Below are 17,083 nucleotides of genomic sequence, written 5' to 3'. Positions count from 1 at the left end.
TACTTAGAATCCTTTTCTTCTAAACACAGTCATGAAAAACAGGCCTCTGATGATGAAAATCCAAAGGAGTAAACAGCTGTTCTCTTCTATAAATAGAAATTCCTCTGAGATTTCCGGGAGCTTCTGAATTGTTGTCAAAACAAAAAACTTTTTCCATGTGTTTCTCCATCTCCTAATGACCTGAGTAATGGTGAATTTGACCGAAGCGGATGTTGTTTTATCTGCTGAATCACACATTTCCAACGAACATCTGTGCATTTTAGGAAAGGCATATAAAATTCTTCTGAGACATAAGATGACTCAGTTTTCTGTCTGATGCACTCTTGTTTTACCGTAAGTCACTAACGTAGTCATACATTGCTGCAGACTCCTTCCGATGGCCATTTCCACATATTCAGACCTTATATATCCTGTCTGCATTTGACGTTGTGACTTTCATTTTAGACTCTTGTTGATTTCATACCATTAAACTGCACTTTCCTGTTCCTGCCATCATACTGATAGATAGGATAAAGGTTCGGGAGACAAACCCCTTCAACGAAAAGCAACCAGAAACCGAAGGAGAGGGAGAAAGAGGTGCTGGAGGAGGAAGAGAAAGTGTAGAAGAAAGTCTGATTCCACCATCCAGCATGAATCCAATAATTAACTCCACTTCCAGTGGAAACATGGCCCTCATCAGCAACGCTCTCGCAGCCTACACTTATATTTCAGGTAGGACAACATTTTTTAAATGTGATGCGGCATCCCATATTACAAAGATAATGCTTAAAATGTGTTTTTAGTTAGGAATGTCTCTTCTAGAAGGATGCATTGTTGTATTGTCATTGTCATCTCTAACAGTGAGCAGTTAAGCTGATTTTTAAAAGCAACCTGCAGTTTCTTTTTGAATTTCTGTGCATGGTTTTGTGTGTGCTTTGTGGGACTTTCTGGGACTCAAAGGTGGGGTAAATGTGGGCTCGTGGAATGCAGATGTAAAGTAGAGATAATGGCTGAACACACCACATACTGTTGGTCACCTGCACCAGGCAGCTGTTTAAAATCACTCTGGAAAAGTTTTGGACTTTCCTTTTTTTTTTTTTACCAATTCCTACTTTCAGAGCTCAAATAAATAGTTTATACATAGTTTAATGTTGTGTGCATGGATTCAAATAAGCATAAAAGACATGTGCTGTAAATTGGCTTTAGGAGATACTCTGCTTGCCCAGCATTGAACTTTTTCTCACATACTTTATCTAATCCTCTTTCATATTTTATTATCCATGTGCATCTTATATCATGGATAGGAATATCAGACTGCCAGAAGAAGTTGCCAAAAATCTTTTTAAAAACATGTATTTATTTGACTTCCTTTTCTATTTGGAGCTCTGCAAAAGTCAGAGGGTCTGATGACACAAATGGAAAGAAATGTGCTGAGATGGCTTCTGCTGCAGCTGAGCTAAATGTAAACAGCTGGTTAGAGCCAAACCACTGGGATGATTGCAACATGGGAATCCTGCTTAAAGGTTCGCAAAACTGCTAGAGATGGGATGAGCATGAGTGCAGGCAAAAAAGGCAAGAAGAAGCTGCAGTTATATGTAGATGGAATCTGTGTTAAGCAGACCTCAAACTTTAGTTTTATCAGTTGCAACGTATAGATCTATGTGTATTTGAAAATAGATGAAGACGATGAAATGAGAGAAGAGATTTGTTTGTGAGAATGAAGAGGAACAGAAGAATAAAAGCATCATCGCAGCTACAGTAAAATGAGATACAAAGCCAGGGGGAGTAACCCAGTGTTCATTTACATTCAGTAAAACATGACTGGCTAAGCAGGCCACAAAAAGATAAAATAATCTCAGCTACTGTCAGCAAGATGCAATTAAATATGTGAATTATTTTTGGTTAGAATTCTACTAAAAGTAACATTTCCCTCACTGACTTCCACACTCTTTTCCCCTCTACAACAGACCACCCAGAGAGGGCTGCACTATTCTTCGTCTGTGGCGTGTGTTTGGGCCTCTTCCTCACTCTCTTCGCCCTGGTGGTCCAGATCTCCTGTCGCACCGACTGCCAACCTCGCCAGCGGTCCCCCGCTAAGAAACGTCCGCGCCCCGCTGACTCGTCCTCCGACTCTAGCGATTCAGACTCAGACTGGGACACCACCTCAGACCTGTCGGCACGGAGACACAGACGCTTTGAGCGTACGCTTAACATGAACGTGTTCACGTCAGCGGAGGAGCTGGAAAGAGCACAGCGGCTTGAGGAAAGAGAGCGAATCATCCGTGAGATCTGGATGAACGGGCAGCCGGACATTCCTGGGACACGGAGCCTCAATCGGTATTACTAAGGGCTGCTTCGGGACTTTTAAACAGAAGGCTGACTTGACTTGAACAAATTTTAGGATGCACTTGGGTTCGAGGGGGAAAGAGACAAGGTCCATGTGGAGCTTTATGAGCTAGAATGCAAAAGCAACCATGGACTCTGATGAGAAGACAGGAAGTTCCTCCCTCTCTGGTGTTTCACATGTTCCTCTGGGCATCATAAGCTGTACCCCCTTCAGTCGAACAATAAACTCCCACTCTCCATGGCAAGCTTGCCTCTTAGCTGGCTCATACTGCCGGAAGTGAGAGGTGAAAGGTTACGCTGACTTGCCGGTGACCTCAGCGTGTCGTTTGAAGTGGGGATTTATAGGTTAGCTGCCTTAGACATACACAGCCTTGCAGAGACTACATAGTGTCCGAAGGACCAAGACCTCACATTGGTCTGTTTTATACAGAACGCAAGGCAGCTGGAAGAGACTGTGACACTTGGAGCTTTATGCTCACTACCCTCCAGTATTCAAGTGTGAACTTTAACAGAGGGGCATTTAGTGCGCTTGACAATGAGACAGAGTAAGACAATCTTTCCACAGTGAACCATGCTGCCTTTTGAGCTTTATATAACCAAAAGAGTGTGTGTGTGTGTGTGTGTGTGTGTGTGTGCGTGTGTGTGCGTGCGTGCGTGCGTGCGTGTGTGTGTGTGTGTGTGAGAGAGAGATAGAGAATGACAGAAAGATCATGTGTGATGAAAAGGGGGGTAGGGGAGGGTTTATGAAAAACCCTCATGAAATATATTTTATAATATTTAATAGTTTATTGATGTTGTGTATTTTGTGTTCTCATGTATGGTTTATTATGAGATATTTTTATACTTGGCGAAGGTTATTTGGCACCTCAGGGATGCAATCCTAGTGTTTCTGTGTTTGGCTGATGTGCTCTCTTCCTATGGAGGGACTCTGGTAATTTAAATAGTTCTGTCAACATTTAAAGAAAAGACCTAGAACTATAGCAAGCCTCAAAGAGGTTTTTTCTCTGTGATTTACCCTTTTTTTCACAAAGACAATTATTCAAATTGCAGTGCCTTGTCTAGCTATAAAGTCACTGTTGCCACGATTGCAGCAGGTGTGTCTCTCAGTAACTGGTCAGTTTATTTATTAATTGGAAACCCTAAAATGATCTTTTCACATTTGTATTCCCTTTTTTTTTAAATGTGTAACTATCCTGAAGTGAAGCTTGTGTAAAATCCAAATGTTTGTGTTAAATATTGCACTTGCTATCTTCTCTTATGTAAATGTAACATACCAGAATATGTCAATGTGCTCTACTGGTACTGTTAATGTACTGGTTCTGAAGCAAAAAACATATTCTGCTGGTCCTTAAGTTATCAAATACTAAGTAAACTTCAGGTATAGTGTACACTTCTCCCTTATTTGAATACAATCAGTGCTAAGCAGATGTCTGTGGTATTTGCTGTTCACTGCCATCTGAAGAAGGAACCAGCACTGCCGGAAAAAAAAAAAGTTCACAGTGGACATGCAAAGTGCTTCTCTTTGGAGTCAAGGTTAGGGTTTGTCTTTTTGCCTAACGTTGCCAGTTTGACCATATAAGCTACCATTTTCCCAGTTCTGTGTGTTTCCATGGATTCAAACATTTGAGAAATTATAGTTTTTATTTAAAAAAAAAAAAAAAAGCTTTGTATTTCCTTGTGTTAAATTAAAGAATTACAGAACAGGATCATCTTCATAAGGACCATCACTCTGTATAGCTTTTTTTCCTCATGACTGAAAGGAATGAAAATGTGCCAATTATGCGAGACCAAAACATGAATCCTGTGCTTGGAATACACTGTGTTATAAAAATAAATAAATAAATAAACAAACTGTCATTAATATTTTTCTGTACAAATTATTTTAATCTTTTATTTTGAGTGGGGAAAATTCTTGGAAACTGAAACGGGGAGTAAATAGTAAATAAATAGCTTTAATACCACAGATAAAACAAGCAAACAGCCCCGCTTGCAAATCAAGCGCTTGAAAAGTGATGGGAAAAAGTGCATTTATTGCGCCCTCTTGTGGTAGAATCTCGGCTCTACAGTTTTTACATAAGCAGAGCACATTAATCTTATGTTAATGTTTATGTTATCGTAAATGTTCTCGTCCTGTAGCTACACAAACGCATTTAGGGAAATCCTTGCAAAGCTTAACTAGATAATAGGGAATATGTATATATTCAATTGAACGTGTTTTAATTTTAACTTGATTTATATATTTTTATGTGTTGTTTCCCTTTTATTTCATGCCGTTTCTCGAATCTGCGACTATTTATTTTATGTCTTTTAATTGACTTGGAATTTATTGTTGTCACTTTCAAGCAAATACGGGGGAGGGGGAAATTGCCGTGCTTTTGTCGTTTCCATGGATACCATAAACATAGCCTTCCACGGCGAAGCTATAATGTAGCTTCGCAGCAAAAATTTACATTTTCAAGACGAGAAAAGACCGTTTTGTACAGTTTTTTTTTTTTCTTTGTTTTTAAAAAGGGTTGTGGAAAAAGTTCGAAATGTCTTTTGAGTGGAACAACGGTTTACCATTTTTACCAGGATACACGTTTCGAGATGTGAAGGTAATAAAGCTATAACTACATGCTGTTTGAAGGGCTTAAACCTTAGGTAAAGTTAGGGTTAACCTTTGACAGACATTATTTTACATGTCAAGGAGCATTTACTATTGTTTCTCTGTTTTATAAATATTACCAGTGCAGTGGCTTTAGCTCGAATAGTAATGCTTGACTTCATACCTGGTCAGCTGTATCAACTGCTCATCTTAACTGGTCAAAAACACAGATAAACCACACGCATACAGATATATGTCAGCTACATGTGTTTATTACTTTTCATGTTGATGATCACAACTTACAGTAAATGAAAATTAACAAATCAACATTTCAGAAAAATAGAAAGTTGTTTTTTGTTTTTGTTTTTTATAAAAAAGGATTTTTATAAAATTCTTAAGAATCTACTGTCTGTGTGCGATGACTATATATAGATCTGTATTTCACTTTTTGAATTGCTTTAGTAAAAGAAAAACTTTTTGGCTAATATTCTAATTTATGACATTCCTGTATTGACTATGAATAGATGAGGCTGAGGCATAGCACTGAATTACTGTGGCCTGGCAGATGTCTGCATGGTGTCTCAGTAAACAAAAATTATTGCTTCAGGTACATCAGGTACATGAAGAATCGGATTATTAACGGGCCAGTTTATTTATATATTTTACAGCCTTGCCATACATCCAAAATGTTCAATGCATTATAAAATTATTTTGCAAGAAATAAATGAAGAAAGAAATAAAAAGAAAGAGATGGCCCCAAATATCAAATGCAAACCACTCATTTCAGTTATTTTTTATTAAAACATAATATGTTGCTTAGGTCTTTAAGCAAGGTATATGCGACTCTGTCAAATGTTTCATGTGCTTGAATTTATATGTTTCTAATGATTTTCTTGCAGAAGTCTGCTTTCCATCGGCCCCAGACACTGACCTGTAGGAATGGCTACACCCTGCCTCAGCACCCCTCTGTGGGAATTGGTCAGGATCCACTTTTATCACAGCAGCTAGTTCAGCAGGAGATCAGTGAAGTGTCCTTTGAGGAACCAGATATGACATATGGCCCTTCTGAACAGGCAGTTTATGAAGAGTATGTCCCAGTCTATGTGGCCCTCGACAAGAAGGTCTGGTTGCATAAAAAATATCAGGACTAATAAACATGGTTATTTGTCAGTTTCCAGTTGAAACCCTAATGTATATGTTGTCCTCCCCTTTATTACCATGTAGGTACTTTGCTTTTATGCATACTTCATGGAGGATATATTGTTTTCCCCTGAAGAGGAAAACCGCATACGCTACGTGATCATTTACTACTACCTTGAAGATGATAGCATGTGCATCATTGAGCCTTTGGTGGAGAACTCTGGGATACCACAGGGGAAACGGATCACACGTCAGCGTCTGCCAAAGAATGAACATGGAGAGCATTATCACTGGAAAGACCTCAACCTGGGTTTTGACCTGGAGGTTTATGGGGTCAAGTACCACATTACACACTGTGACGCTTTCACAAAGGTACACTACTCATGTGTATGAATGCTCTCTTTCTGACAAAACATGGCATGTTAGGTAGAATTCTACTCTTGTAAGTATGCTTTCTATCTGTTATTTTTCCATTCATTGCACAGGAATTTATGGAAAAAGAAGGCATTCTTCTGAATGATCCAGAGCCAATGCCAGAGGATCTTTACAGCAAATCTCACAGAACTAAATTGGCATCACATGACAGTAACATTACTCCCTCCAACTTTGAGAAAATGCACAGGTTTCTTACCATGGACCGCAAGGTAAATTAAATTCACTTTGTTTTTTATTTCATTGGCCGCTATTACCAATGCACATTTGGATGCCAACAGTATGAACAGGAAAGAGGACAATACAGTCATTGTATTTTTGTATAGTTCATATATAGAGAATATGTTTTGGGATTATGCTACCTTTTATATTTAGAGTTCTAGTTATTGGTGTTTTTTCATTTAACATTGTTCAAACTTGAGCATAAACTATTTAAATGTCAGATTATGAATATAGAGTTGCATTGAAGATGTGTAAAACTCAGCGTGTTTTTTTTTTTTTTCCCCCAAAGCTTTATGGTCCAACATCACATTAAAAAGAAAAGCAAAATTGAAAAAACAGTTGTCCCTTTTTTTCCTCCAAATCATTTGACTCATCTTGAAAGACATGGTTTGAGCTCCGTGTTGACTAATTTAATTCCCTGTAATTCCCCCATTCAAAAACAGCAATAACATAATTATTGGAATTAAAATCCATGAAATCTTTTAGGAATCAATTGTTTGATATTGATTAAAACTGTAGAAAAAAAATGTGTTCATTCCTAATATCTCATCTGGGATCTTTATCAGGTGCTTCGTTTCTTTGGCCTGTGGGAACATTCAGACCCTCAGTTGAGAAATGTGTCAACTGTTGTCATCTTCTTTTACCTGATGGATGACACAGTGGAGATCAGAGAGGTCCATAAGAAAAACAGTGGCAGAGATCCCTTCCCCGTTATGATGCGCAGACAGAAGATACCTAAGAAGCTCAAATCAGGTAAAATACTGTTTTTGTCATACAGAAATTGTAGACAATTATAGGTCTTTTAAAGTCTTTTCCTGATAAATGTATGCAGTCACCACATGACAAACATTAACTAGAAAGAGTAAATTCTTTGTCCATACCAGATTTGCAACAGAAAAAAATATTTTCTTCTTTACGTGCTACATAACTTCTTCCTAATTCCTGTCAGAGACCTTTCCAAGCTGTGTGATGGAGGTGTCCACAGAAGATGTAGAGGAGTACTTCGCCCCCAAAGACTTCCAGTTAGGCCAAACAATAAAGATACTGGGCCATCACTTCTTCCTGAATGACTGTGATGATTTCACAAAACAATATTATCAGAAGAACTACCCAGATAGGAATTTAGAGCTACCAAAGAAGGTTGAGGTGATTGAGAAGAAGAAGGTGAGAAATTGCATGATAATATATATATATATATATATATATATATATATACATACATACATATATACTCACACTCTGATATATACACTGTATGTATTTACAGGAGATTCCACCCTACAATGGATTTGGTTCTCTTGAAGATTCTATCCAAAATTGCTATTCTTTGAATCCTAAGCCCCCCAGAGTGAACGTGTTGAAGATGTTCGAGAATGACAAAACAGTGTTACGCTACCTCGCACGGCTGGTAAAATGTTTTATGGCACATGTATAATGGAGCATTTTTAATTGTTAGCTGCATGTAGTTGCAACAGTTTACTGAACTTTCAGTAATGACGTTTCAAAGCTGTTTTATTTTGCATTCCAGGACTCCCCACACCCTGAAGATGAGGGCCGGCTTTTCATACTGTCCTATTTCCTTTCCGATGACATGATCAGTATTTTTGAAAAACCTGTTAAAAACTCTGGTGTCATTGGAGGGAAGTTCATGATAAAGACTCGTGTCCCTAAACCAGGTTCTTCTGTGGAAAATCCAGAGTTCTACTCACCTGCAGACTTAGCTATTGGAGCCACTGTGGAAGGTAACTAGCCTTTAGAGGGAAAATTCACTAAAGATAAATTAACAACTCTCTCTTTCATCAAAAAAGTACCAAAATAAAAACACTTAACTCTTGATTTTAGTTTTCAGCCACCGCTTTGTGCTGATTGATGTAGACCACTATGTGCTTAAATACCTGGAGTCCATCTCAAGCCAGATCCCTGGTCCGACACTCGATTCTTTGCGACAGAAGCTTGGTGTGGAAATGACAAAAAACCTGCCAGCTCAAGAAAATGGTAAACATCAAATCAGACATCTGCCATTGCTGTTGAGCCTCAAACTCACTTATTTAGCGTTAGTAATACTGTTCATCCAGTAGGTGTCTCTCTTTACAAATAAAAAAAATAATCCTGTTTGGGTTTTTTCTCTCTCTCTTTGTAGGTGAAGAAAAGGAATAGTCTTAACAAAAGGAAATCCTGGAATTGTGTTGCTTCAGATCTTGATTCTACAACAAGTCAACATGACTGAAATCCTTTAAACATCTCAACATAATAAACGTTGAATCTTCTGCAATCAAAATGGGATTCTATGTGTGTGTGTGTGTAGGTCAAGTACCAAAATATAAGCAAATCTTTTGCCATGGTGTAATTTACCACAAAAATCCCATATGGCATGCATTTCCCAAGACAATTCTTGACAGAAGTACATTTTTATCAGCTCCATTCCCTATTCAACTACAACTGAACAGAAGACAGTGGCAATGGACTTTTTTATGTTTCTGTTCATATCAAGAAGAGTAACATTTAAGTTCTTGGCCAAATTCTATTCAAACTTTACTTAAAGCACTGTTACTAGGAAACAGCTGTAACTAAGCAATGTCATTTTAATACTCGAGATGCTTCTACAAATGTCTTGACGAAAAAAAAAAAAAAGTAGGAAACAACTTAATTTACACCAGATAATTCCACAACTTATTTCAGAAAATTGTGTTATTTAATAAAGTAATTAACAAAATGGAAAAGGAAAAAAAAGAAAACATGGAATGACATAACATCCAACATACATACTGTACTTTATGCAAGTCAGTTTATGGAACAGAGTCAAAGATACTATTTTTGCCAGTTAGCTCATATCATACCATATCATCAGTAACACTGTTCTGCTCCAGTGGACCAGAATGGAAAACGAGCAAAGCTGGCTCAATTGTAAGAGCTGAAACACTACAACCAGTACAGTACTTATGTCTGAGGGTATGCATCAACACATTCAATTTGTACACATATGCGATACGACTGTGCTCACTTTACTTTGCAATCACTCCACATACATTGGTGTGCCTTAAAATTGGGCTGCAGGCTGTATGGATGCATAATAAAAATAAAATAGAAAAAAAATACTGATACAATGAGAAGAGTAAATGTCTTTTGGGCTCAAGGGAATTCCTTGGATTTCATTTTCCATCATTCAGGCTTAAGTCCGTAGCAACTGAATCCCTGTAACGTCGCAGGACGTTCTCAGTCAGAAGCTTGGAGGCCAGTAGGCCGTCAGCTTCACAGCTGTGCTGATGTGAAACCTTAGCCCCAGCCAAGGTCGCTGTTCAGGCCAGTTAGTGTGCCATCTTACGGGGATTTAAGTTTCTTTGTTCGAGAAGACACTCCATTCTCAGCTTTAAGAACTCCATTTTCATGATGGCCAACTGGAAAAAGAAGAGTCAGAAAATCTCCCATTACAGCACTTACTGGAGAGCGAATGAGCGCGCGGCAAATGCAAGCACTTAAACTCACATGAGTCCCTCTTCAGCGGCCGTAGGGGTTGTTTTGTGGCAGACTTCTTGCGAACAGCCTGTTCATGTCTGAACTCCCTCCAGCGTCTCAGCTGGAAGCGGATAAACTTCCAGAGTAGCCAAGATTGAGTCAAACACACCAGCAGCAGAACTGTCATCCTAAAAGGGCCCGAGGCAAGAAGATTAGCACCGCTGTTAGATTTGGAAAATTGGCAACGTCAAAATTTGTGTCAAATGAAACCACTTTATTTCCGCGTTATTAGAAGTTTCGTCTCAGGAGCATAGAGACTGTTTTACAGCTCATTTACTTTGATTCTGCTTGTGATGCAAACACATCTGCTGTGCCACAAAATACCCAATGCCATTTCTAACTGCAGTCAGTTACAGTGACAGAGCTTACATTAAGAAATTGACACATAAAAAAAAAGGAACAAATATGTAAATACATACAGCAAGTACACTTCATTTTTGTTCAATGAGGTATTTTTAATAGTAATGCATTTATCGAGGCATATTGACTCCAATTGATGGCATACCTGAAAATAAACAGATGAGTGGAGTTACAGATGTTTGAATGTGCTGAAAAGTTGTATTTCTTAATGTTCAGTTTATATTTTGTAAAAAAACGTCCTGTAGGTGTGACTGTAGCAGTACTAAAAAGATTGAATCATTATCCACAACTGTTGGACATTGCTCTTCATTTTCCTCGCCACCAAGCCTCACCTTATCAGTACAGTGTTGAAGTTCCCCATCTCCAAGTCCAGGACCTGATTCTCAGCTAGAGCCAAGCCAAAACCCACAGAGAGAAACATGAGGGTCAGCGTGGCCATCCGTGTAAACACGAAGCTCACTGCCCACAGATCAAACCTGACACAGGAGGGTAAAGTAACATGTCAACTAAAGGCACGCCATGTCAAAAGCTAAAAAGACCTTATAATACAACAAAGAGTAAAATCACTTACATTTTCTGATGGTTCTCATCAGTAAAGTACAAGAGTCTGGCAATGTGGAAGCCAAGCTCAGACACATACTGGAGGAAGAGGAGCACCAGACCTACACGACTCAAACTGCATACGATACAAGAGGGAAAAGGAATACAGATTAGGTGACAAAAGACAAACTAAATCAGCAACTTCAGTTAATTATATATTAGAGAGATGAGGCTGTTATGTGAAGTCAAATCTGCTAGAGGATTTTTATACCATATCCTGACTCCTCCCTCATTTGTCTTTTTTTGTTTTTTTTTTTTATTTCACTCTTTGTGCACACTTCTTTCTAACCGTTTTCATTTATCAAAAAGTTATTGAAAGATCTTTATTTCAGATTATTACTTTAACAAATAGGCCGCAGAGATGTGTAGCAGATAAAGGCAGATGTACTGGAGCTGACGAGGAATCTCCTCCTGAAAAACAAAGACGGTTTTTATTTGGACAAGAACCAGATTATCACACCATAAAGCTCCCCCCCAGATTCTCGCTCTATCTAATGCATATCCAAAATTTTTACAAGACTTCCAAAGGCAGAAATATAAACAAAGTTTATCAAGGCACACTCCAGAACTCCTCCAGTTCCCAGGGCCTCCCTACTGACCTTGCGTACTTTCTGGAAGTAGAGCTCTGGCAAGGCATGGAGCCAATAGGCCAGCTGAGTGAGGTAGAAAAACTTCACCTGAAACCTAAAACACAAACAACAGAGAGGAAATACTGTAAGATCAGGAAGTAACAATAAACAACTCAGTGCATTTATGAATTCTGCCACAGCTTCTTACTCTTCTGAACTCTGATTATGTTTTAATCTGAAACCTGCCAACTTGGCAACATCATCTGGTTTCTCCAGCAAAAAGTGTTAGTCTACGTTACATAATGATCTCCTCTGACAGAAAAGAGACCTCCAAGGCCTCCTAATTTACATATATTCCTAATTTACATATATATTTCTTTAAAACTCTAATTAGACTGTAAGCACTACAAATAACTCAAATTAACAAACTGTGATATCATATAAAGAGCAGCAAAATCTACACGAGTGAGATTTATAGAATATCAACATGTCAAGCAAGAGGCTTTCAGACTGAACTTTATAGCTACTGTGAAGCAATAATTCAATGTTGAGTCATTTTGTTTCTTTTTAAATTTAATCATTCTCATTTTGAAATTATTATTTAGTTAGGCTTATCCATCAAGACTCTTGGTTAGGTATCGGACATGATCATTATTTCGTTAGTTCATAGCCACCTGTCATCATTTAAAAGGCAGATAAACTTGAATAAACTTAAATAAAATAAGCTCCAGATCAGAGTATGTTCAGCTACATTTGGTATCAGTTTAATGAGACGGTTTAAGGATAAGAGTCAAATTTACAACTTTTTTCACAAACTAAAAAGGGGGAAAAAAGCAATTAGAACAGAAAAAAAGGACATAATTACACATCTGCATGTTTCATTCATTTCTACTAAATCTTAGCTGTAGAGTTATAACGGGCAAAAAGCACAGGTTAACAAGCACTAAATTTAACCACATATGGCTAATGTGGATCCCATTCAAATGCAAACAGCCAAATATGAGCACAGGTTTAAAAAGTTTTTTGGCCACTAACTCTTGGATGAAAACAGCATCTGTCTTTGAATAACTGAGACCTGTTTTTGTAATATGCACCACTTGATCACAACAAAAAACAGTTTATACAGCAAGGAAAAGTCAGGATTTTTTCTAATTCTCAAATCACTGATCAGTCATGACAAAAGATATTAAAGTCATGATGAAGTCTCTGAAACATGCTAATGCTCTTGGATTTTGAAACTGCTCCCCCCCCCCCCCCCCAATGTGTGTGTAAATGATTGTGTGCTCTTATGTGGTTCTTGTTGTTTCAATATATGTAAAACACTTTGTGCTGTTAATGTATGAAAGGTGCTATACAAATTATTTATTTGATTTGATTTAACCTCTAAACAGATAAAACTGTTACCCCAGATTTCTCTCTGGGAAGTTTTTCTAACATTTCAGTCTTTTTATTACTTAGATATCTAAGATGTAAACAGCATTTTTGCCTAATTTGATGTGCTTGGATCTGTTAACAGGCAAACCTTTTACCTGCAGCTCTTCAGACACTGTAAAAACACTCAATGCAATTTTTCAGCAACATTAGAAACAAAATACTAGTACTTAAATTGACTTTGTGGGTTGGCAAACATTTTGCACCCGCTCTGACAAGCACAACTTGCAATTAAATGAAATTACCCCCTCAGGTTTATGTATAAACTCCAAAATTTTCTTATTTCTCTGTACAAAGATCAATGTTCACCTGAGATGTGCATGAGGATAATTCTCCCAAAGGCTACTGGGGTGTAGGATGTATCCTTCCTGTGAGAAGAAATTAAAGACAGCAGCACTTGAGTACTTTAACATCGTCACTGCTCTGTGTTAATATAAGAGACATTTTTTTAAACAAGGAAGTTGTCACTTGACAACAGTGTGACAGTCAAACTTCACTCACAGTTATGAGGATGTAGAAACTCCACACACTTGACACCAAGTGAAACACACACAGTTGACCTGACTCATTAAACTTGGTATTCTTGCTCTTTGAAAGGTGAAGACGTCGGTTCACTTTCTGTAACAAGGAAACAACAGATCATGCGGGTGCCAGTAGATCTTGTCAAGTTAGATGATGAGAATTTTTTTCATTGTCATGCACAAAGACAAAGTGTCATGGTAACAAAAAAATAAGTAGGACAAGATGACAGAGCAGATACTATTTCTGGCTCCTGCTTTAAAATGTTTTCCTTTCAAGCCACTTTGATAAAACTACATTCCTCCTCTCTGGTCTATTTCTAAACAATGACACAAGTGTGCATACTTGAAGGTATACCAGATGCTACTTTACTCTTCTAACTAAATGAGTAAAGTCTTTATTTGTGTCTTTAAAATGAACTTCCAAGTACCTTTTTTTATAATGTATGATTCAAATTGTCTTCATTAATTTGAATGCAGTTACCATGAAATAGCCCATATCCTGGTTTCAGTGCTCAGACTGTTGTTTCTTTGCCACGTCAACAGCAGATTGCAATATGCATCATTTTCAGAGCAGTACACAGGCAAAGACAGTAGTAGTAAACATTTTAGACATAATCAATATTCATTACTGCAAGAAATGTAACATGAGCTTAAAAAAATAAATAAATAAAAAATACACATTAGTACAAAACTCACGTTTGTTGGGAAAGAATCAAAGCAACTCAGCACCAAGTCAAAGATTTATTTTTAATGAGTACAATTTTATTTGTTTCAACTGCAGTTTTTTGTGTTTGGTTAAAAATAAGCAGTATATCAGTGCATTTGACATGTATGCACTTATGATTTACTGATGTTTTGTGTCTGCTTACATCCAGAAGATACTCCTGCACTACTGCATGAAGGATGATGGCAATGAAGAAGTAGAAGAGGATGGTGGCAGAGTCCTTCCATCCATACTGATATGTTGTCACCTCCCCTTCTAAGCAACATAGGAGGAACAGAGTGTGTTAAACATCCTGGAGCAATACAAACAGTTTGTATATTTACAATTCAAAGACAATTGTACAGTAACGCAAAACTCAGGCACTGCAGAACTGAAACTGTGTTAACTGTACAAATGGAAAAGTAATCGGATGATGTGCTTTTAATTGACATAAGAAACCCAAGTTATCAGTGTTTAAATATAACTTAGAAACTCGTACCTGGTGATAATGTTGTGACATTGTACTGAGGCTGAATGAAAAGTATGGCTGTCTTTGCTGTTGCCTGGAAATTAAATGAGAAATATTCCATTCAGCAAAAAGTTCAAATAAAAATAAAATACTGCCAAAAAGTTGGTGTAGGAAAAGCTTGTACAGGTGTTTAGAAAGGCAGTTTGCAACTGCAATAAAACAGCAGTGACAGACGTTTTAGAGCAGCTATATTTCAACCTCAAGGATATATAAAGCATGCATATCTAATGTGATTACAGATTAAAACTAACTAAAATTAGATACAATATGACTAGGGATACTATATGCAGACTGCATGAAAACACAAATAAAACCAACTTAAATAAACAACTGATAAAAGAAAAGCGACCAAACGAGAGAAAGATGGGGAGAGAGAGAAAATGACAATGAAACACCATATGCAAAATAAACAAACATGTAAAATGAAGCAAGACGGTTATATTTGTATGTGTAAATTACCACCACAGGGCAACAAAGTGAAACGTTCTGCTTTGTGCACACAGACTGTTAAAACATTCATGTTTTCAACCAGCAGCACTGCTGTTCCCTTTTTTTCCCCGAAACCAGAAAAATGAAGGAAATCCCCTTCATATGTTCAACTCGACCAGCTGTGTGATCACAACCAAAGTTCCGGACTGAAACTTTAAAAGTCCTGGCGGAGACTGAGGAGTGTATTGGAGCATATGATTTATCATTTCTTCAACAAAAAAAAAACTTCTAAATTATTCCATCAGCGAATGTCAGTGCTGAAATCCCTTCACTTTAAACAGGAGCTGTTGGACCGCAGCGGCTAGAAACAGCGGCTCAGAGATTGAGACGTGGCAGTTAACTAATAGCATAAAGTGAACACTCAAAAGGCAAAGAGTTTCCGGTGGTGTCTTTCAAACTAAAATCTTCTTATAGCGAACGCTTCTATGTACACATAGAAAGCAACTGCGATGCTTTTAATTTGAATGCACGAAAAGCATTTCCTTCTTTGAGAAATTTGGCGCTTAACAATAGCTGACAAAGTTTGGCATTAAAACGTTGCAGAAAACTACTGGAAACAAAATAACCTAAATGATATAAGGAAATATTAGGTTTACTTAAAATCATTTAAATCTATTTTTTCCCCTTTTTAGGTGGATTAGTTTTGAAACCAAGTGAAAAAAAATTCAGGTGTTCCCCAAATGAAGGAATATATCTTACAGCAATGCACCTCATATTTATAACATCTTAATCAACATACATGTGATAGGGCCAGTCTGTTCCTCGCTGTTTCAAGATGTATATCACTGGGGCAGTTTAAATCAGCGTCGCTACTTTGTGAGCAGAGCAACATTCTCAGTTCACAAAACTTGTGAACTACAGCAAGCAGCTACCATACCCTCGAAACTGTACTGCTTTGGACGTCTGAGATGCAAGGAAATAAGCAAACACTTACACAACATAATTCGTTTCTGCCGGGTAGGATTTCATGTTACATCAGTGCATGAGCAACATACTTGCGGGTTTAAAACAGCTGAGTGGGACAAGGTAAGAAAAAAAAGAATCAGCGTTCATCTCACCTCAAACATCAATCCAATCAAAATGAAAATCACCAAACTGAAGACGATGTCGGCATGGTTTTGAATTAGGAATTCTTGGCTGAAAAATGGATAACTCTTGTTTCTTCGGCGAAATGCCATGTCAACTCTTTGGAGTTTTCCCTGTGATTTTATAAAATCACAAATTTGCTGGCAACGAAGTACTTAACTTTGTTGGTGATTTGCGCATGCGCGTGTCTTAAAGGGCAAGTGCCATAAATACCTTTCTTTTTCCCTTTTTCAAAATACGAGTTAGTTTCAGTGTCCCGTGACGTAACTTGTGGAAGGTAATCAATAACTTTCACGCTTCAAAATGTAGATGCTTGAGTTTATTTTCGTATCAAATAATGACATTTAAAATCACAGTATTTTAGAAAAAAAAAAAAGAAAAATTCTAATGTATTATTTTTATAACGTGACGGCGTCACTTTGCGTGATGAGCACGTTTTTTGAACGATAAATTTGTAATGGAAATCATCACAGCATCATCAGTAACAGTATGGCTCCAACTTGATTCAGTAACTGAGACACTTTACATCAATGCATAAATGATCATTTATCACAGCATGAGTCACATAAGAAATTCTAC

At 37.6% G+C, this 17,083-nt stretch overlaps 3 protein-coding genes across 3 annotated transcripts in view; 2 read left to right on the top strand and 1 right to left on the bottom strand.

The window, feature by feature from the left end:
• The window catches only part of eva1aa (eva-1 homolog A, regulator of programmed cell death a), a gene marked incomplete at its 5' end in the record, with an annotated part of 74,819 nt that extends 72,089 nt beyond the window's left edge, over nt 1-2,730 (top strand). Inside the window, 2 exons of the mRNA XM_079255496.1 lie at nt 505-711; nt 1,947-2,730. Of these exons, the coding sequence (XP_079111622.1) occupies nt 505-711; nt 1,947-2,326 (587 nt within the window). The 3' untranslated portion in view covers nt 2,327-2,730. The remainder of the gene's footprint in view (nt 1-504; nt 712-1,946) is intronic.
• Nucleotides 2,731-4,797: 2,067 nt separating this feature from the next.
• efhc1 (EF-hand domain (C-terminal) containing 1) lies at nt 4,798-8,860 on the top strand (the record flags this gene model as incomplete). The annotated part of the gene is made up of 10 exons (XM_079255088.1): nt 4,798-4,919; nt 5,809-6,030; nt 6,134-6,421; nt 6,535-6,693; nt 7,270-7,456; nt 7,653-7,867; nt 7,971-8,111; nt 8,232-8,445; nt 8,546-8,698; nt 8,844-8,860. The coding sequence occupies exons 1-10, from the start codon at nt 4,857-4,859 to the stop codon at nt 8,858-8,860; spliced, it is 1,659 nt and encodes a 552-aa protein (XP_079111214.1). The 5' UTR covers nt 4,798-4,856.
• Nucleotides 8,861-9,580: 720 nt separating this feature from the next.
• On the bottom strand, nt 9,581-16,602 carry tram2 (translocation associated membrane protein 2). The gene is made up of 11 exons (XM_079254923.1): nt 16,477-16,602; nt 14,900-14,963; nt 14,567-14,676; nt 13,678-13,794; nt 13,486-13,544; nt 11,776-11,860; nt 11,517-11,587; nt 11,148-11,252; nt 10,909-11,052; nt 10,187-10,344; nt 9,581-10,098 (listed from the first exon to the last, which is right to left on the bottom strand). The coding sequence occupies exons 1-11, from the start codon at nt 16,594-16,596 to the stop codon at nt 10,022-10,024; spliced, it is 1,110 nt and encodes a 369-aa protein (XP_079111049.1). The 5' UTR covers nt 16,597-16,602; the 3' UTR covers nt 9,581-10,021.
• Between the last annotated feature and the right edge of the window lie 481 nt (nt 16,603-17,083).

This window comes from Telmatherina bonti, assembly GCF_933228915.1.
Source record: "Telmatherina bonti genome assembly, chromosome: 16".
In the NCBI taxonomy this organism is placed as follows: domain Eukaryota; kingdom Metazoa; phylum Chordata; class Actinopteri; order Atheriniformes; family Telmatherinidae; genus Telmatherina; species Telmatherina bonti.
The sequence above is the reverse complement of the archived record's forward strand: the minus strand, read 5'-3'. Positions and strand labels throughout refer to the sequence as shown.